This window comes from Cyprinodon tularosa, unplaced genomic scaffold (assembly GCF_016077235.1).
Source record: "Cyprinodon tularosa strain WSP-4 unplaced genomic scaffold, ASM1607723v1 ctg277, whole genome shotgun sequence".
Classification (NCBI taxonomy): Eukaryota; Metazoa; Chordata; class Actinopteri; order Cyprinodontiformes; family Cyprinodontidae; genus Cyprinodon; species Cyprinodon tularosa.
This window is the reverse complement of record NW_024038982.1, coordinates 1,150,377-1,172,316: the sequence shown is the minus strand read 5'-3', so window position 1 is coordinate 1,172,316 and position 21,940 is coordinate 1,150,377. Positions and strand designations below refer to the sequence as shown.

Below are 21,940 nucleotides of genomic sequence, written 5' to 3'. Positions count from 1 at the left end.
GCATGGATTATATACTTTGATGCATGAACATATTCCCAAATGAAGAGGGTACTGACCTATTTGTGGCTCAAACGAAGAAGGCATAAAAAAGAGAAAATGCAGTTAATAGTGATAGTCACCAAAAATAATGATGTTGATATGTCATTGTTATAAATAATATACATTTAAATATCCAATGAAAAAGTGCATTTAGTGTATCAGGGCTATTAATTGATCAATTCAGCCAATAGCACATCTTACAGGAAGATCTTTGAGGGTGCACCACTTCAGCTCTTAATCTTCTAATTAAATAACCACTTTTAGCCATTCAAAGCAAAAATAATAGCAGTCAAAGTTTTATTAAATAGCTTTTTTTTCCTTTTTTTTTTTAGATGAAGCAATTTTTGAGACTTTAAGCTCCTATTTTGCGTTGGCCCCAATCTTTAAGGCAAGGAAAGGCAAGGCAAGGCAAATTTATTTGTATAGCACAATTCAGTACAAAGACAATGCAAAGTGCTTTACACGATTAAAATATGGGGAAGTAAAAAAGAATCACAGCAAGTAGAAAAAAAATGGAGATACAAGAAAGAACATTAAAAGCAGTTGGACTAAAGAAAAAAAAATGAACTAATGATGTTTCAGTTGAACTTTTTAACTAGAACAGTCGGAGGCAATCCTAAACAAATAGTCTTCATTTGAAGGAACTCAGGCTTTTCGCATTTCTACAGTTTTCTGGAAGTTTAAGTATATACCATCAGAGCAACAAACCCTCACAAAACATTCTGAAATATAAATGTAAGTTATTTCCCTTATTTTACTTCATTTAAAATCGCTGTGAGGTTTTAAATAAAGTTGTAGGAAAGCATAAATAAGTAGCAGGCACACACTAATGATTTTATTATTATTTTTTTTATCAGCTTCTTTTATGAAAGATTTCATTCGCTGGAAAGTAAATATATGCTGGGTTATCTGATGTCTGTGCGAAACAATGAGAGCAGGTACCCAGGAAGCAGGTGGATCGACACGCCCAGTTTGTTCCACAGGTAGAACCGGTGTTCCCAGCGCTTTACTGGGGAGGAACAGGCGACATTCATCCAGGGATGAACCAGTGACTATCTGCGCTATTCGGTTCAACAGACGCACTTCCTTCATGCAAACATTAAGCATCAATTAAGGGGGAAAATATATAAATAAGCGGAGATGAAGCTGCTGATTTTTTTTGTAGCCGTCAGCATTGCGGTGATGGCAGCGATGATTTTCCAGACTCTGCGCCAGGAGCTGAGTCTGCGCAACCTGAAGGCCCGCATGGTGGAGAGCACCGTGGAAGTCAAAAGAAGAGAGGACTCCATCATGGAGCTGAAATCTAAAATCTTGGAGCTCAAGTCCTCCGTGGAAACCACCAACCAGAAGCTGGAGGAGCTGAAGAAGGAGAAGACTGAGAAAGAGGCGGCGGTAAAGCAGGCAGAGAAAGGTCTGGAGACCTGCAACGCAGAGAAGGTAAGACACGCAAACACGCACATAAAGGAAAACACTCAGGTTTAAAGCAAATAAGACAGTAGCTATTATGGAGTTACCTCGACTTAATTAAAATAACACCCAGCTATAAGCTATATCCGGGCACATTTAAGTGAAATACCTAATGAAAAAGAAGATTTTTGCAAGGGGAAACAGCTTAAATGATTTCTGGAGAATTTTACTTGGAGTAAAAAATATTTTCCTATAGCTTATAGAGCAAAGAGCTCATGAAAGTGCCCACTCCTTTTGGATAAAACCTCATAAGGCCAACAAAAACTAATTAGGAAGTCAGCATATTCCAGTATATGACACTGTATATGATGTCTTTTTAGGTTCTGAGCATCATTATTCCGTTTGATTAACATACATATTTATGTTTTTTTTTCATATGTATTCTACTGCATGTGTCTAGTCTCATTTCCATTGCTAACTAATGCTTTTGCTTTCTTAAATTGCTAGGGAAAAGCTGAACAGAAGAAGAATGAGCTGGAAGATTCCATAAATAAGCTCAAAAGTAAGTGAGGTGCAGGGGCTGATCTAGAGGGAAGGCACAGGTGGGATTGTTTGTTCCCACAACCTTATTTGCTACAAGCAGCTCTCTTCTAAACCGGAAGGTGGCAGTAGTGATACCATTGTGTAGAATGCCCTACTTTGCCATTTCAAACTTAGTGTATTAATCTAAAACCGACAACATAAAACACAGCAAAAATTAGTCACTATAGATAAAGAGGACTAATGCGGAATTCTTGCTCTTGTACAAATTAGATTTAGGTTTTATGGAGAAGAGTTTGTTTTTGCAGTCATCTGGAAGTCTTCCACATAATTAGTAATAAAGACCAACTGCTCAACCAGTTCAATGTATATATTACTCTGCTCCAGAAAATAAAGGGAACAAGTAAAAAAAACGTCAATTAAAACAAATTTCTGTGAAATCAAACAGTTAGACAACGAACACTCATTGACAATCAATTTTCCATGCTGGTCTGCAAATCAAATAGACAACTGGTGAAAATGATTGGCAATTAGAAAGAAACACTCAACAAAGGAGTGGTTCTGCAGGTGGGGACATCAAACCACTTCTTAGTACCTATGGTTTCTGGCTGATGTTTTGGTCGCTTTTGAATGAACAGTCAAGGTGGCATGAGTCGGATTCTATAACCCAGTGTCTCAGGTAGTGCAATTCATCCGTGATGGTACATCAAGTTGTGGCACGGTTTGTTGTGTCTGTCAGCATAGAGCACGAGTGTCAAACTGGTTCCAGAAAGGGCCGTGTAGCTGCAGGTTTTCTTTCCAACCAAGCACACCAGACTCCAGTCATCTCATCAAGTCATGTTCAGATTGGAGTCACTTGATGAGATGACTGGAGTCTGGTGTGATATTGCTTGGTTGGAAAGATAACCTGCAGCCACATGGCCCTTTCTGGAACCAATTTGACACCCATGGCGTAGAGGCTGGAGGCACTACCAGGAGACAGACCAGTACACCAGAAGACATGGAAGAGGCTGTAGGAGGGCAACAACTAAACAACATCACGTTGCACCACAGACTAACCAGGAGTTGGCGGATGCGTTAGTCGGATGCTTTAGTACAGGGCTAAGGAGAAGTTCCCTCAGGAGACCATCCGCCACCTCTTCAGGAACATTCCCAAGCTTTGTAGGAAGATCTTACAGGCACATGGAAGCCACACACAATACCAAGCCTCATTTTAACCCATTTTAAAGACATTACAGGGATCAGCCTGTAAGGTATTTTGACACATTAATTTTGTGTGTTACTCCAAACCCAGGCATCCATTTGTTAATAAATTTGATTTCCATTGATGATTTTTGTGTCATGTCGTCAGCACATTCAAGTTTGTATAGAACAAACTATTCAATAAGAATACTCATTCAGATCTAGGATGTGTTATTTGATTGTTCCCTTTATTTATTTGAACAATGCATGTAGAAGCACCAATTGATTTAACGCCACCAATGTATAAATTTGTTCATAGCTATAGTTTCACATTATTAAAAACAGGGCTGTCTTCAAGGACCTATTTGGAAAATCTAAATATATATATATACATATATATAGGCTCATTAGTTTTGGCCATCCTTCAGTGCAAATTAATGTGTGCTCAGCAAACCCTATGAAAATCTTCTGGAACAGCCGCAGAGAGAAGAATGCTGTTACTGTAAACCAACACTTCAACCATGACGTGTAGTTAAATAGCATAGTTTGCTATTTCCTGGTGCTGCTCTCTAAACTCATCTAAGCTTACAAATGCCTTTATTGCCCCACAGTGGAGAAACATTTTATTTTTTTATTTTTAAGCATGATTCTGGGTGTTGGACATGATGATGTAGCAACCCTTTAAATGTGTTTTTTAAGCATCCAGTATAGACATTTCTTATTTTTTTCAGCTGACCATGAAGCGGAAAAGACCAAGGCTCAGGGGGAGATTGGGAGCTTGAAACAACAGATCTTGGACAGAGACAAAGCTATTTGTGTCTATGCAGATATGGGCAAGGAGGAGGCACGGTAAGATGAGTTATGCAAAAGAGCTGCGGCAAGAAATTGCAACAGAGAGCCTGCCAAGTCTGATTTTTTTGGTTTTCTTTTCTTTGTAGGAAACTGTGTGGAGAGTCCGGTGCTGCACAATAAAATTAAGTACAATTAAACCTTGAAGACCCTTTTTCCACAAAGGAACACCTCTTAAAAAGAACAATTTGGTGTTTTATATATATATATATTTTTTGTTTGTTTGTTTGTTTTTTGATTAAAATGAGTGTCATGCACATTAAACGTGTTGGTTAAATGGAGCTGACTTTTGGGGTGGGGGAAATAGTTTTTCATATTTTTATACACATTGTATATTTGTTTAAAGTGCTTGTTTCAGTTTGAGCTCTTTTGGCTTCTTTTCTATAATTTTTAATTAAATGAGGCTGTTAACTATTGCATTCAAAGGTATTTGAGCTCCATTGTGTTGAGGTTTTTATTTTGATTTGCTGAACAGTTCAACTGTCCTGAATTATAATCTAAAAAATTACTTGCACTGTTAGGTCATCACAGAACTTTATGTTTAAAACATGACAATTGTTAAAACATTAAAATCATACATTTTGCCAGTGTAGCTCTCTTGTTTGGTCTGTGACTCCCTCTAGTGGACAATTTGGGATGTTTCTATTTTTTGCATAAACTTAATATTTCTTATAAGGGTTTCAAATTATGGAAAGAAATCTTTAAATTTTGTGAATTGATAAACTCATAAATTTGTGGCTGCTAGTGCTAAAAAGTGGGCTTTAAGTAGCATAAATGTAATTTTCAATCCCAACTTTTAAGAAGTACTGGTATTGTTTAAATGCACATATTTTGAAAAAATAAAAAATAATAAAAAAATATAAATATATATATATATATATATATATAGTTATACTTAATTTGAAATAAAAAAAAATATGTCTATTGTAATACATTGTAAAAAAAAAAAAACTAATTCTAGTTTTGGGCACTTAATATTTGGCCCCATAAAATATGTGCAAGCAGATTTAAACTTTGGAAATATTTAATTTAACACCATAGTTTAGCAATTTCTGAAAGAATATGGACCTTTTTTTTGTACAATATAACTATTATTCCAGATGACACCATTGCAGAGAAAAATTATGTTTATAGATAAGGGGCCTTGCTAAAAGCAGGCTACTTGTTGGTGGAAGTTGGAGAGATTAGAGTAAGAGAAACTCAAGGCTGTCTGGGACAGAAAGGAGATGTGAAATAAAGTTCCAGATCGAGTTTAGTTTTCTATATTTAAAAATGTAAAGATTTTCTTAAACTAAATTTAGGCCTTCACCTTTATCATTAATCAGGACAACATATTTGCACAAATAATTTGTTTTCTTTTTCTGTAAAAAGTCAGACAACATTTTGTTATCAGTTTTATAAACTGAATTATTGACATATATAGACTGGGCAGTGTAGTTTAGATGGGATAAACCTTCAGCCGTGGTGAGAAGAACTCAACCTCCCAGGAACAGATGTTTTGTAACCAACTGTTAAATGTGCTTTGATTGATTTTAAAATCACAATCTACATAAAAACACAACAAATGACAATCACACAGAAGAATCCTGCAATCTGACCCACAGAGGTAAACCTCATAAATGGACAAACAAAAGAAATAAAAGCAAAGATAATTATCAAGTAGCAATCAAACACCCAATCTTCCAATTCCATCTAGATTGGCTTCTTTCCACCTGTTATCATGCTACAGTACAATATACTAAAGTATATTTATATAGCGGGCTTATCTGGTCTGAAAGAGCTCCAATATCACACGGAACTCCTCTACTGCTGAAACAATGCCGCATTGTAAATTATTATTTATTGTTATATACATCAAATTTTTGGTAGGGACAAGTAGACCGGTCCCAAATTTTGGTAGGGACATGTCCCTATGGTTCCTATGCAACCTACACCCATGGATGCATTAACCCGCAAAAGGAGTCAAGATTAATAATATTCATTTAAAAAACCTGTCAGATTTGTTTCTACTGTATTTCATACTACCCAATCATCCACCACAACCTGACGATGAGTGAAAAGAAAAAGGAAAATAAAAACTGAACACTGGCTCTTGGCCAGCCTCATTCATTACTCATACAGCTTAATCATCTAGTTATCTCATGAAATCAATAACTTTCTTCTTGTAATAACAAGCTAATTATTTTGCTATCTCTAGAAAACAATGTTTTCACCGTGATAACGTGATAGTTATGTGGTTGTCTCGAGAAGGCAAAGCAAATCAAATAAGTGGACTATAGTACATATTGTGTATGTTGTTATTGTTTTAATTAAAATTCAAACAATGGTACTTCTTTTCTCCCTAATATTTGTCCTCCAAAACATATTTCTAGATAGATAGATAGATGTTAACACTTTACATATACATATTATTCAATTTAAACAACCTTTCAAATATTTTCCAAAAAAAATGTGTTTCAAAACATGCTTAATCATGACGTAGAACTTTGCTAAATCACTTTTTTGTTCTTGTGTTGCAGTCTTAATAGTATACCACATCTTAGCATGGCTCTATTGGCTCATTCTGCCTTGTAAAAGTTTCCAGAATCCCACAGGTTGTGAATGCATCTATCATCTACAATCTCAAAGTCACCAGTTTTCTTTCAGAATTAGTCTTGAACTCTTGTTTCAGTGTTTTAGAATTGTAGTTTTTGTACCGTTTGTGGTATAAATTTCTTCACAATGACAGAAATTATAAAATGGAGGGATTTATAGTTTTATAATGACTCACAAATGTCTTTATAAATGTATTCAGTTTGATGAATGCCAAGCTCCGTCTGAAGAAAAGAAACCCTAGAAGGGGAACCGTTTAAATGCTTCATCTAATTATCTCTTTATGTTTTCTTTTTCTGCCCTTCTCCTGACTTATACTTTTGGAAAATGACATTTGATTCTTTGTAATCTTCTTGCACAGTTTGACTGCTGCTAAAGGCTGCAAACAAGTATTCATCAGGGCTACTCAGACAGACAGACAGACAGACAGACAGACAGACAGACAGACAGACAGACAGACAGACAGACAGATAGACAGACAGACAGACAGATAGATAGATAGATAGATAGATAGATAGATAGATAGATAGATAGATAGATAGATAGATAGATAGATAGATAGATAGATAGATAGAGAAAATGTTTTGGATGACAGCATTTGCCAAAAAAGGTTGGGCAACTTCGCCTACATACTGTGAGTTGTTTGAGCTTTGGCGGTTTCCGTAGTTCTCTTGCACGCGCGCAGCTCTGGTAACGAGCGCTGAACAAGCGCGCGCGGAGCGAGGAGGGGACTCTGGAACCGGTCACACCGGCGAATCGGCGTAATAGCGGAAGTTAACAGAACCCGTGGATCACCGTGACACATGAAAGTCACCGGGAAAACAACATTAATGAATGAGAAGAGTACTTTGAGTTGGTTGAATTAAGAAAAACGGAGGAGGCGTTTATAGAAATAGTTTTAGCAGATCGGTTTTAGTGAAGCGGCAGCAGTTTGGTTACAGCATTAGAAAACGAATCGTTCGCCGTTATCTCCAAATATTGTGTTTTTGCTCAGAGTTGTAGGAGTTTAGAGATGGCACGAAGCGCCATCGGTCGATTATTTGCTGGACTGCGGTGCCTACCTGTCGGGAATACACAGCTACAGATACAATGTTCCAGATGGAGCTCAGAGCGGACCGGGGTGGTAGGTTCTATAATAAACTACTCTATGCTCAATGGAATGAAGCTGTTTACCTAATGCTGGGCTCCAGGGGTTTCTGCTCTGATGTGACTGTAATTGTAATTGCTTGTTACAGGATAAAATGTTTGCTATTTAAAAATGTACACATGCCTGCCTTGATAGCAGAAAATAATCAATAACCATTATATAGTATAGTAATTTGCTAAAGTATTCACACCCCTAAACATTAACAGTTCATTACCTTACATTCATTGGTATATGTACAAACAAGCTCAAAGTAGTACAAAATTGTTTAGAAATAGGAAAAATGTGCAGTTTTAAACTTCCCATCTGCCTTGAAGAAAAGCATTGCCACACCCTGATGCTGCCACCACCATGCTCCACTGTGGAGATGGTTCCAGATAACAGTGTTCTAGATCAGTGGTTCTCAATCCTGGCCTTCAACTACCAGGTACAACCTGGGTGTCGAGAAAGTTTTTGTTGATTAGACTTTTTTCTTTTAATATTCCCCCGTGCCATCTTTTAATAAATACACATTAACATGAATTCAACACAAACAGATAAATGGAGGCAGAAGGTGTCTTTTAGTCATCAATGCAGATCTGTTTCTGAGTAAAAATAAGTCAAATATCTGACAAAAGAGCGGAAATGAGAAGATATAAATTAAAAAAAAATTTCATTGTTGTTCCAATAAGTTTATTGTCAGAACAGAAACATAGACTCTAGATTTTGTTTAGTTCTTCAAAAAGTCAGAGAAAGAATATAAAGATTTGACGCATAAAATATCTAATCTTAAAAAGTTTCTCTCTTTTTGGAAATATGAATTAGCACTATAACATTGTTTAAAATTCTGCAAACATTACTTATATTTCGAGATAGTCTTCAACATAAATGACAAATTAACCAGAGAAAAGAGGTCAAACAGGTATAAGATAGCTGTAACCTAAACCTTTTTTTTAATTCCCCCTGCAATTTTTTCCACTAATTGAAATGTCTAAATACACATTACCATTAATTCAACACACTGTAGTAAACAGATAAATGGAAGCAGAAGATATCTTTCAGTCATCAATGCTCACACAGGAGCTCTTTTAAGCTGGGCACCGTTTCATTCACAACACCTGTCCCATCAAACAGGAATCTGAATCAGAAATACTTTAATAATCCCAGGGAGAAATTACTTTCTTTACATTACTCCATCTGTAATAGACATCTGTAAAAGACAGACATCTAAAACATGCAGGGCAGCTTTAGTGGAGGAGCAGGTTTTAGAGCAATATGAATGCACAGTGACAAAACGCTCTGTGCTAAGTTAATTAGCGTTTAACAAGCACATACATGAATAATATTTAAAATAAATTCTAACAGGGTGATTTTAAGTTTTAGCTTTCCACCAAAAATAGCATTTTGGAGTTGGAAAAAAAAATTATGTCTGTATCTAGTATAGCTTAAAAAAAGGTTTAAACTGAACTCTTAATTTATAGCTCTACACGTCCAAATAAATTTTTATCTTAAAAACACCAGTTTTTAAGATGCAAATAACAGCAATTAATGTTCATAGGATTAAAACTTAGCAACTCTGCTTTATGTTCATGTTCAGGAGGCCTCAATGTTTTCCCATAAACCTAGAGACTTCAGCCTGCCCAACCCTTCATGGGGGGAAGAGATGATGCGGCTGTATAAGCATTATAATCTCCAAAGTGAGGAAGCAGCAGGACAAGGGGAGGATGGAGAGCGGTGGACGAGATTGCCAAGCTACAATCGATCTTTGAAGTATGCAACAGGTACGTGTGCAAACTGGGGTGTTTGTTGTTAAGCTATACTCTAAAGCACCTTCACAGCAGACAGAAAATAGATATTTCTAATTATTAAAGTTATTATTTTTTATTATTTATCTTTTATTTTTTACTGTTTTAAACAGATTTCTTTAATTTTTTATGGCAATGCACATAATGCTGAAGGCTGGAGGTGGGGCTTTAAGCCACTGCTGCAGCCGTCACTGAATCCATGGAAACGCAACAGATTTAGTGCAGAGTAGAAACAGACCTAACGGGGTAGAGTTGTTGGAGCTGCAGTTGCTGATGGAAAAGCAGCTTACTGCAAAAACAATCAAAAACTATTTGTAAATTAGTAAGTATTTAGCCTTAGTTTGAACTGGTAAATAAGATGATCTGCCAATGGAATGAGCATTTTTACCATTAAAATAGGATAATTAGATATAATGCACTTTCTTATTTTAAATGTAAATTGTCTTATTCCATTTGCAAAGTGTCTTTTTCACTTGCTTTATTTAAGAGAAATGCATTTATTTAAAGAAAATTTGACTTAGATATACATTTTATGTTTGGACTAGTTGGATGATATGAACAGCTTAAATCTATATCAGATATCCTGACATATAATAATTCCAAAGTAATTCTCACACCCATTCTATTATTTGAGACAAGGTGTTTTATTAACTTCTATGTCTAGAGTTGTATAAACCCAGCATATGGGCCTGCAGCTTGCTTCTACAAATATCTGTGAAAGAATGGGTCACGCTCAGGAGCTCAGTGTATGCTATTATAGATCTTATAGGATGCCCCTTATACAAAGTGGTCAGTTTTGAAATTTTGATGTCTTTATTACAAAGTGGAAACACCAACTCAGACACAAAGTGTTTTAGACAACATAAAACTGATGAACTGGGGGAAGCAGATGCTGAGGTGAATAGTATCAAAAGATCACTAACTTTCTGCAGAGCTGATCACTGCATAGGTCCAAACTTCATGTGGGCTTCAGACCAGCTCTAGAACAGTGCGAAGAGAGCCTCATGTGCAACGAGAGGCATCAAGTGTTGGGTTGCAAAGCACGCTGCCTCTGGACTCAAATCACTGCAACAGGCTTCTCCATCTGGGAATCTTATGTATGGGATTGGCAGTGTCAAGTTTAGTGAAGCCCAGCAAAACAGCATTAATCTATGACCTCACAAATTAACTTCTGGAAGAATGGTAAATAAAAAAAGTCACAAACGCACTCCTAGCTTCAGTGGCATCACAGGTTTCAAATTGGAACCCATGGATTGAGAATGGGATGTCAGCTAAGCTTACATGCGCCTCAAGACCTGTTAGGGTCCAGTCTTTGGCTAAACGGTGTATATTGGTGTGCGTTGAGGTTTGTAACCCTCAAACTGCAGATGTGAGAAAACCCCCAAGAAAAGACTGTTGATGGCAACTTATTTAAACAAAGGAGGGTTTTATTTCAACCAGGTCAATATCAAAACATACACATCTCTGCACAAATCTAGTGGGATCAAAGCTGATTGTAGAAGGATCCTCCAAATATCTATTAATAGAGTCTCAGTTTATTGGGGTACTAATGCATTCACAGTTTCCCATATATCACATCCCCAGCATGTAATTCTCAGTTATTCTCAGCCTTTCATAACCTTGGGGTCCTGACCCCAATTGAGGGCGCAAAATGATCTCTGGGCATCACTTTATCATCTTGGAAGAATATAGATGCAGAAACTGGACATGAGAAGCAATGTCCAGTCTGTTGGGCTGTATGAATGGTTTGGGCAAGTGTTGAAATGGAGGACTTCAGGGAGAGTTACGACATAACCATTCAAACTATGAAAGGAATTGTTGATTCTTACTTCAGATTTCTGCTTGAAAGTTTCCATAAAGATTTCTTGAATGATAACACACCGGAAAAGTACAACTGTAAATGCCAGCCTTTCACAACGCATCACCTATCCTGTTCATCAGAGCTGCAGGACGCCCTGTTCGATCTCTCCTCTGATTCCACATTACAGACTGCTTTCTCTGCATTATAGATGGAAGAATTCTGGTTGTCAAAAGCAAGACAGCACGCACCACTGTCAAAAGCTGCAACTGATGATCTGATTCCCTTAGGGCAGCAACTAACGATTATTTTGCAAATCGAATAATCTGTCGACTATTTTTTTCGATTAATCAATTAATAATTGGATAGCCAAGAGAAGACTTTCAATGAATTTAAACCAGGTGAAACAAAAACTAAAATAAATGCAAAATGTTACATTTTTTTTAATAATTTTGGCATAATTGCTGCTGTAAGTAGGTCGCTCTGTCAGCTAAAAGAATATTTTACAGTCTTTATAGTCCATTTAATGATTCATTGATTACTGAATTAGTTGACGATAATCTCAATCATCGATTAATCACGATTAATCCAATTAATTGTTTCAGCCCTAGCTTCCATTTTCTTTCACATTTCTGTGGAAGAAGTCCTTTATATGCGATGACATACATGAAAAGCAACACCTTAGAATTGAGTGATATCCATTTGGCCGTTTCCAGCATAAAGCCAAGAATACAGCCGCTCTGTTCAAACAAGTTACAGAAAAAAACAACACTTCTTTTCACGAGGAGAGATATTTTTCATGTTTAAGCTCTCAGAAACATTTAAAAGGAGACTTAGGCTGTCTTCTAGTGGGTTTTGTTAAAGTTCAACTCACGTTGTTATTGTTTTATTCCATTAAGAAAAATACATTTTGAATTATTCGTTTACATTTAACTGCAAAGTGATGGGATATCGCAACCATTATCAGTCTGTTCAAAAAGTTTGCATTTTGATGTTGCTTTATGATTTTCAAAAAAATCCCTCTGGTTTCAGAATAGAATGATAAAGATACTAGTGGCTGGATTAGATTCATAAATGCTTGTCTGATTATTTAAATGATTGATTTACTTTATTGATATAAATGATATTTATATGTAGCTATTGCACTGGGGTTCAAAAATAAAGAAACAGGTTATTGCACAAGGAATCAAATAGTAATTGCACAATCTATATTTGTACATATCTATACATTGCAAATGCACTGTATTAATATATTGGTTGGGCATGGCGGGGTTTAACAGCAGTTGGTCAGTCTGTAGACTGTAGACAATTTAACAGCAGTGCATGTCAAATTGGGGATTGCGACTCAAAAAGATTGAGAACCACTGCTGTACATGTCTCTGAGGTTTTTTCCAGATGTCTGACAAAAATACTATTTGCACCGATTGTCAAACATCTTAGGTTCTGTCTGCTGAAATCAAAAATCCATCTACATTTCTGAAAATATCAGTCCGCATTTCATGTAAGAAAATGTTTTTATAGTAAATAGTTCTTTGCCTTGCAGCAAGAAGGTTCAGGGTTCGATTCCCAGCCCGAGGTCTTTCTGCGTGGATTTTTGTATGTTCTACTTATACATGCGTGGGTTCTATCCAGGTATCCCGCTTCCTCCCACAGGCCAAAAACATGACTGTTAGGTTAATTGGCTTCTCTAAATTCTCCTTAGGTGTGAGTGTGTGCGTGAGTGGCTGTTTGTCTCTGTTGCCTTGCGATGGACTAGTGAACTGTCCAGGGCGTACCCCGCCTCTTGCCCATTGACGGTTGGAGATAGGCACCGGCCCCACCACGACCCCAGCAGGGATAAAACGTGATGGAAAATGGATGGATGTAAATAGTCCCACATGAATGGGTCAGACCAAACATCTCAAATTAATAAAATAACCCAATTCATCTTTAACAGTGGCAGATCTAGATTTAAAGATATTTCCATTTGAAAATAAAGAATACGAAGAAAAACCAGTAGCCTTTAAAATATAACAAAGTATAGGGAGGGAAAAAATATTTTATTACAATATTTTTATTTTTCATTTATTTGGATATTTTTAATGATGTCAGAGTTGGTCCTCCTTATATTTAGACTATCTTAGGGGGGTGTTACTACAAACATACAAACTCTCACATGCAGATTTACCTTTAGATTAAATGATTTGATTGAGATTTCTCATTGGGGCCTTTGTACCTGAGCTCTTATGCACAGACAGTATATTTGAAAGTAATTGTACACATTTAGCTGCTAATGATTGTTTGTGTTTTTCTTGTTTTCAATCAGGAGGAGTTTATCTCAGCAAGATGATCCAGTCAAAAGCTCGCCTTTTTACCCGGAACATCAGAGACCCTGGAGCAGCCTTTGAGTATGTTCTCTTTTTCAGAAACGACAAGCAGAGGTGTCTGTGCATCTTCCAAGCTGGTCACCTGCTGGAGGGGCCACCAGGGTGAGATGGTTACTCCTGAGCATCTTTACATATCTATATTCAACCTTTGATTCCTTTTATTGTTTAATGGTTTTCGGTTACATGCGTTAACTTGAAATAAAGGTAAATTTCATGTCCCAGTAGAAAGGTTGGAAAGCTTCATATGTCATAAAATCTTTAGGTTAAAGGAATAGTACACCCAAAACATGATTAGCCTTCATTTTCTACTCACCTCCATGCTGAACAACACTCTGGAGTACTTTTTTGATATCTCAAATGCATCTGGAGATCTGGGAGGCTTCTTGCTGTCTGCTGACATTCAAATAATGGAGGTCCATGGCGCCCGAGACAGAAAGGTCCACAAAAGTCCACAAAAACGTGTCAATATTCCTCCATACTGCTCGTCCAATGTAATCCAAGTGTCCTGAGTGGGTAGCATCCAGAATTTACTCGAAACGAAGTCATTTAGAATGTTTTTAGAGCATAAACAGTAGTGTATAGGATTTCCTAATAGCGCCCCCATGCGCGCTCACGATTCTACGGAAGCCGGCAGACCAAACCGGAAGAAAGTGCGCATTCAGCGTCTGGTCTGCCGATAATGCAAGCGTAGAAGAAGAAATGTGCTGTTTACCTGTGCAAAGAAAGAAACAACGAAAGAAAAATGTCTGAGGACTTCAGTGTTGAGGAAGAGCATGAGTTCTTTGCCGAGCTGAATGCGCTGGTTTGGTCTGCCGGCTTCCGTAGAATCGTGAGCGCGCATGGGGGCGCTATTAGGAAATCCTATACACTACTGTTTAGGCTCTAAAACGTTCTAAATGACTTCGTTTCGAGTAAATTCTGGATGCTACCCACTCAGGACACTTGGATTACATTGGACGAGCAGTATGGAGGAATATTGACAAGTTTTTGTGGACTTTTGTGGACCTTTCTGTCTCGGGCGCCATAGACCTCCATTATTTGAATGTCAGCAGACAGCAAGAAGCCTCCCAGATCTCCAGATGCATTTGAGATATCAAAAAAGTACTCCAGAGTTTTGTTCAGCATGGGGGTGAGTAGAAAATGAAGGCTAATCATGTTTTGGGTGTACTATTCCTTTAACTTTAATGATCATCTAAATGGGAGTGTGTGATTCCAGGCATGTCCACGGGGGGGCGATAGCCACCATGATAGATACAGTCACAGGAACTCATGCCTCTCTGCTTTCTGCACCAGTTATGACTGCCAACCTGAACATCAACTACCGCAGGTAAAACATGTTTAACATGTGAATTTAGCAGTGGAAGTTACTTTTTATTCTTAACCATCTTACTGTTTTGGTGCAGTTCTGCAGATTCACCATGGCCTGGAATTCAACAGAGCCTCATAATATTGGTCACATGTTAGATGTTGGTTTTGAGACAGATAGATAGAAATATGTTTTAGGTAGATGGGTAACAGTTTGCACTCTGTTTGGTTACGTGAATTTACTAAGTTTTATTAATAAAGTGTATCTCATTTTAATAGTTATAAAACTAGGCAACGTTTACTCCATGCTGCAAGGCAGCTGTGTTGCAAACTATGACACCTTCCACACTGCTTTCCTGACTTTTCAACAAACTGCTCATCCAACAGCGCCCCAAAATTGGCCTGAATGAAAATTGCTGACTTTTGTAAACAGGAAAATAAGAAAACATAATTCTGTTTGTTTACATACAGTTACAACTCAATTCGAACATTGCTAGTTTCTTGTAAGTTTTCTTCTTCTGAATGGTTCAACAGAGCAGCCACTTCCTTTCTTACTTTGCAATGGCCAAAGTCCTTTGGTACATACTTTTCAGATATTTTTTTGTTGAATTTGCTACCGTTTAGTGCCTTACCAAAAAGGTAGGATGACTTAGTGTGCAAATGTAATTTTTAAATGATTCTTATGGATTGTATTCACCATCTTATTAATTATTTATTGTATGATTGTTGTTTTTGGTATAATAAAATATAGTACTGGTGACTGTGAGAGCTTATCTTGAGGCAGTTATCATGTTGATCAATGGGCTAATATATGAGGAGATCACTGATTTATTAGCCTTGTCTGTAGTCCCATCCCACTAGGAAGCACTGTGCTGATCGAGTCCACTCTGGACAAGGAGGAAGGCAAGAAAAAGTTCATTTCATGTAAAGTAAGCAGCACTGACGGCTCCAAACTGCACACAGAAGCAACAGGTACATTTTTCTGCTGTTTCTTCCTATTAAACTTTTTTCTGTTTATTTTTTTAATCCCTTTGTTGTTGTTTTTTTATGTTTTGTTTATGTTTTTCCTTGCAGCCCTTTTTGTGTCAATCAGTGTCAGCCACCTACTGAGAGGGTGACACAGACAAGCCAGGCTCACCTCTAATACAGAGGATATAACACGTCTGTGAGCGTGGGATCCATTTAGTTTGGAATATGAACATATTTTCCAGCTCATCTTAAAAAAACTTTAATGACTATATTCTTATATTATACTCTAACATGTTACTAGTAATAGTATCAATTTGAATTTCTCTGCACGTTTGTACTAACACAAAAACAGTACACTTTTTAACTGTATTTATTGAACAAAGTGTTATTTATTGGAATTACACAGGGACCTTAATGTTAAGAGCTTTTTTCTGAGATGGATTCTATACTTTCTGTCTGTGTGAGTATTTTTTATTATAGGAAGAAAATATAATAGATGTAAAAGAAATGGAGAGGTTAATTAATTTTTAAGATCAAATATTTAAGTGTGCAGTATTGTGTCTTTGCTAAGAAGAATTTGTCATTTTGCAGCAAAGCAGTCCAGGTCACTTTATTTAAAAAAAAAATATATATGTACTGGCAGTAGCTGAAAAAAGACGGAAACGTTAGAATTTTAGAAAGAAAGAACATTGTTAGCCTTTAACTTTTGGTGCCTCTCTAAGTTTCCTGCATCTTGTGTTCTAGCTATTATAGGTTTTGATCTTTGCCTGTCAGGTGTGAACGCTGGCTGTTACTCCACCATGTGGTGGCTGTGGTTGGTTTTGACTGTGAGATGTTTCTCGCCATGCGAATATCACAACTTTGTCATGTATAGAAGAGGCCTTCGTAAACACTGTTTGTCTCGTCGACTAATGCCACCCGAACTGGCACTTTGAACACACGTCTGCATTCAGAAGTGACTGCAGCGTGTGGCGGCCCAACATTAAAAAGTAATGACCTCCACATCACAGAGAGGCAAGCTGCTCTGGCATCACTGCAGACCACAGAGTTACACTGTCTGATTCAAGGCGGGTTTCTTTGCTCTACTGCAATTAGATATTAAATTGGATATTTAATGTTTAATGCCATATCTACCTGTTGTTGATGTAACCTGAACAAAAATAAGTTCCATATTTGCAAATATGGGTTTAATGGATGATTTTTTTTTTTTTATAAACTGAATTGTTATTTGATTTAAGAGGAATTAAATTAATTACATGGAGCTACAAAATGTATTTTGTTGTGAGTTTTTTTTTTTTCCTTATGGTCCTATTAGCAAAACTTTGTCCCTTTATTCTTATTTTTTCTGCAATCCAGATCCAGTCAGATTCACATGCAGTCATCAAATGTAAAGCTTTAACATGTTTATTAGTAGCTTTTAATGTTGTAGTTCAGCTGTTATTTTTACATACGGGGACGATGGCCCATTAAAAAGGGCTTTTGAAAATCGAACATTCAGGGCAAAATATGTTTAGCTTAAACCATATATATATTTACTCTGGATAAAATGGCACATGAACCAGTAATTAAACCAGAAAAAAAACTGTTTTAGTTCACTTGGGGCTAAAAAATGACTTCACCTTCAGATAAATGACAAATAGAGCCTTTTTTTTTTTGCTTGCCTTAGATATTCACTATGAGATTTGTTTGCTGATAATCAATTCAAAGAAGTCCAGATGGTAATATCCTTATAATGAATGCTGGTGATTCACAACATCACAGTTAAATAAAGGAAAACATGCAAATTTGTTCAAAGGCAACACCTCATTCACCACTACTTGTAACATTACAAGAAAATTAAAATAACCTAGCAATGATACTAAGAATGGACCTTCAGCAGTCTTCTTTATCCTTTGGGAGCTGATATCTTTGTACTGACCAAGTTTTTAAGGTTTTCTAAATAAGTCTTTATAATTACCTGAACAATGTACGATACTTGGGCACTGTAGAGCTGTAATGAAATGTAAATTATTCAGCCAGAGCCTGTGTTTATGTATATATCTAAGCCTAAATGTATAATGTTAACACTTTTAAGATTAGAGGTTCATGGCAAATTCACTCTCATTCATGCAGCAGTTTTTTTTTTTTATCAATTAGGTAGTTCATTCATTCCAACCTAAAATAGACACCTTTGAGTCAATGATTGAAATCTCACTATAATTTGGAACATTTTTTTTGAGTGACTTTGTCTGTAAAATGTAATAATACTTATCTATATTTTTTTTATTTTATAAGAGTTGCTAATGTAAAAAAAAAACACACAAAAAAAACAGTCTGATTTTACTTCAACACATAATGTTTGCAAATGCAGCAGCTTCTACACTCTATTTAACGTCAGTTCTTCCACATGTTGGTCTCCTGTGTGGTTTCTGTGTATATATGTTCATAGCAGCGCGGGTCTGCTAGGTCTTTTAGGGCCCCTCACATCTTTAACCTCGCTGAAGCATGCATTCAGATGGAAATGCTACCTAGTTTTTAAAGTCTTTCTAATGCATGAAAGTGCAGAACAAATAAACACAAGCTTCTCTTTTTTTCCCCTTTCCAGTCTCATGTGGTCAAGTTGGGTTTAAAGGAAGCGGCTGTTTTCCACTTTCAGTTAAACCACCTGCAGCTTGCTCTGTCCACTGCAGCTCTTCAGGCCCATCAGCCTTTTAATGTGGGGGAGCTCCATTTCACAATCCCTCGGCACTGCCAGTTTTTACATCAATCAAGTTGGCTTTCAATAAGGGGCCATTACTGATCTAAAGTAAAGCTGCAAGCTTCGTTTTACCAAGGGCGTAGGTTTGATTTGAACTTTGGTAGGGACACTATTGTTCTGGTGTCATTGGTGCTATGCAATATGCATGCCCTTTTTTATGCTCGATGTGAGCATCCGTACTGATAAGAGGAATTCATTGTTAAAAGAGAAAAGTAACATTTTGCTCCATTAATAAAAATGTTATAAGCTCTACACTCATTAGATGCTGTTTATCAATGTTTGAAGTATCACCGGCTCTGATGAATGTGGAATTAGGACTGTTTTCCACTTTGAAAACGGTTTCATTTGAACGACTAAGAGAGAAGGTAAATACAGTATTTTCTTTTGAAGATATAGAATTGTGCAGAGTTAAACCCCACTCTTATATTTTTACCTACTATTCTCTCTCTGTATCAAGCAAAATAATACATTCATTAAAATATTAACTTCACTATAAAAGTGGAACATCTGGGCTGTAGTTACTCTGTGTCGTCCATTTCATGTATTTCATCTGGGGCTGAAAAAAATGAATCATATTAATTGATTATTTTAATAATCGTCAACTAATTTAGTACGTGATTCATCATTACCTGGAGTATAGAGACTTTAAAACATACAGTAATATAAATGTAAAATGTGCCTTTCCCCACAGAGCAACCCACTTAGATCAGTTATTATATCAAAATTGTAAAAATAAAAACAAAAAAATGAAAACAGTAATATCAACTTAATATCGGTAAAAAGGAAATCCTCACATTTTCTTTTTTAGTTGGCTGTGGCTAAGAATCAGAAATGTTCATAGCTTACAGCCTTTATTTGCCCATTTTTCCAGCAGTCTTCAGAACTCCTGGCTGACTCAGAATAATTCGTTTTATAAAAGAAAAAAAAAGGTTTTTGTTTTTTAGTGAACATGATATTCATTTTTTTTTTTTATTGGGACTAGTTTTGTAGCCTAATATTAATTGTAGTAACCGCTGCATTCTATTGTGAATACATTTTCAATGTTGTGCTCCAAGCACACGCGGACTAGAAAACAGCCAATCAGAGAGAGAGAAGGCGGAACCTAAGGCATAACAACCAATGAGAGTTGAGTTAAACAGCGCAGCACAGTTCCATGCGCTGCTACATGAAAGGGACAGGAGAGACCAGGCAGAGGAGCTGCGAGAGGAAAAGAAGCCACTGCTGCAACAACTACTGCTGTAAATTATAAACATGTTGCTCACATCCAATTATTGGTAGGGACAATTAGGTCGGTTCAAAATTTTGGTAGGGACATGTCCCTATGGTCCCTATGCAAACCTACGCCCATGCGTTTTACTGACTGCAACAGAGAAAAGTCTGAAGCTGCATCCTATTTATTTATTTAATTCTTTCATTAACAGATTTTCTAATAATAGAAAATAGTAACGATAAAACCCTTACAAGATTTGGATAGTTTACTTCAGTTTTGTCTCATACTTTAAAAGTGGAAAAATTCTGAATAAACTTAAAGCACAATTTTAGTTCACTGTTAAACAGTGACCAACATTTTTGGGAGAAAGAATGATTGATTGAATTGGATCAACCAAATTCCCTAAAATCTTTTTTTTTTTTTTTTTTTTTACTAATATGATAATTGATTTAAAAAAAAAATGTAAATTAACGATTCCCTTTTCCTTACTTGCATTTTATACTTTTTTCAAGACTCAGCTTGAAACAGCTGATATGAGGGGTTTTCTTTTTGTTCAAAGGTAGTGGAAATCACACAAAAAATTATGTTTGGAAATGAAATATAGAATTATAAATTGTGTGCATATGCCATTCTTATTTTTTCCATATATGTCCAGATCAAAGCCGTTGTACAATTACATTTCATACTTTAATAACACATTGGACACTCTTGACAGTTTTGCCTGTTCTCTTTTACATAACCAGGGCTAAAGGTTTGTCTTTATTTCCCCGTTGAGTTAAGATTAAAAGATAGGTATCTACTTCTGTAGGTTTAACTGACACAATAAACCAGGCATACCCAAAGTTGGTCCTCAAAGGCTGCTTTCCTGCAGGTTTTAGAGGTTTCTCTGCTTTAGCACAGCTGATTCTGATTATTGCAGTTCATCAAAAGCAAAAGCCTGTTAATCAACTATCATTGTAAATCAGCTGTGCTGGAGTAGGGAAACCTCTAAAACCTGCAGGACAGCGGCCCTCGAGGACCGACTTTGGCGATGCCTACAATAAACCCTAAAGCTTTTTACCAAGGAGTGGTAAGGAGGAATAAGCCTGTATCTGAGGAAGTTTTGCGTCATTAAGTAAAGTTGAACTAACTCAGAGTCAACCTTTCCTGATAATGGAGCCTAGGTGGACGTTCAACTGAAGAAACTCATTGCTCTCCTACATCCAAAGTTCATCTTAAAAGGCCTCCGATGCACTTGTGTGCTTCTGTGTGCAGGTGGTGGATGTGCTTCAACCCACCTCCAGTCCCTCCTCCACCATCGTAGCTAAAGCTTCATAAGAGTGTCATTCCTCCCTGGCTCTTACTGCGTTCCCTGTTTCATCTGGCAGAAGACCGCCATGTTGAGCCTTGTTCTGCCAGAGGTTTCTTCCCAATGGGAAGTTTTTCCTCTCTACTGTCGCTCCATGCTTGCCTATCATGGACAGGTTCTCTCAACTTGTGTTATCCAACTGGATTTTCATCTTACAGGTCCCTGAGTGAAGCTCTAGTATCACCCCATTGGATCTTCCCATAAAGCTCAGCATACCGTCTGCTAACCAGCAGTCTACGGACTGACCAACTTCATCTATCTCCACTCCACCATCAGTTTCAGTCATAGTTGCATATCAATCAAAATTAAGCGCTATGTTTCCTGCCGAGGTCTGAGCGCCAAAGACAAAGTATATGTATCAATACAAGTTTTTCAGATTGGATTCAGATCGAGCCTAAGCCTAGAGCTGCTCCCAGCATTAGTCTGCCCATTGAAGCACAATGTCCTACAGAAACATTTGATCATGTAAACAGAGAACACATATTGATTATTCATCGTTTTCTTTGTCTTTCTGGTCTGTTGTAATAAAGCAGGATTTAGATACAGATCATAAAGGTAATCTCTGCAAAGGCCCAGCTCTGGTTTATGATAGCTGATTCCTGCAAAACAAACCCAAAGAAAAGTGCATTTTTAAAGGAATATGTTTTTTTTTTTGCATGCAGATTTCAAT

General features: G+C 36.8%; 2 protein-coding genes across 2 annotated transcripts; both read left to right on the top strand.

The window, feature by feature from the left end:
- The first annotated feature begins 1,022 nt into the window (after window positions 1–1,022).
- Window positions 1,023–4,607, top strand: si:dkey-87o1.2 (uncharacterized protein LOC796684 homolog). Its single transcript, XM_038290161.1, has 4 exons — window positions 1,023–1,476; window positions 1,954–2,008; window positions 3,900–4,017; window positions 4,107–4,607. The coding sequence occupies exons 1-4, from the start codon at window positions 1,180–1,182 to the stop codon at window positions 4,138–4,140; spliced, it is 504 nt and encodes a 167-aa protein (XP_038146089.1). The 5' UTR covers window positions 1,023–1,179; the 3' UTR covers window positions 4,141–4,607.
- Window positions 4,608–7,312: 2,705 nt separating this feature from the next.
- Window positions 7,313–17,235, top strand: them4 (thioesterase superfamily member 4). The gene is made up of 6 exons (XM_038290160.1): window positions 7,313–7,732; window positions 9,330–9,513; window positions 13,641–13,803; window positions 14,918–15,028; window positions 15,854–15,978; window positions 16,081–17,235. The coding sequence occupies exons 1-6, from the start codon at window positions 7,622–7,624 to the stop codon at window positions 16,122–16,124; spliced, it is 738 nt and encodes a 245-aa protein (XP_038146088.1). The 5' UTR covers window positions 7,313–7,621; the 3' UTR covers window positions 16,125–17,235.
- The last annotated feature ends 4,705 nt before the right edge of the window (window positions 17,236–21,940 follow it).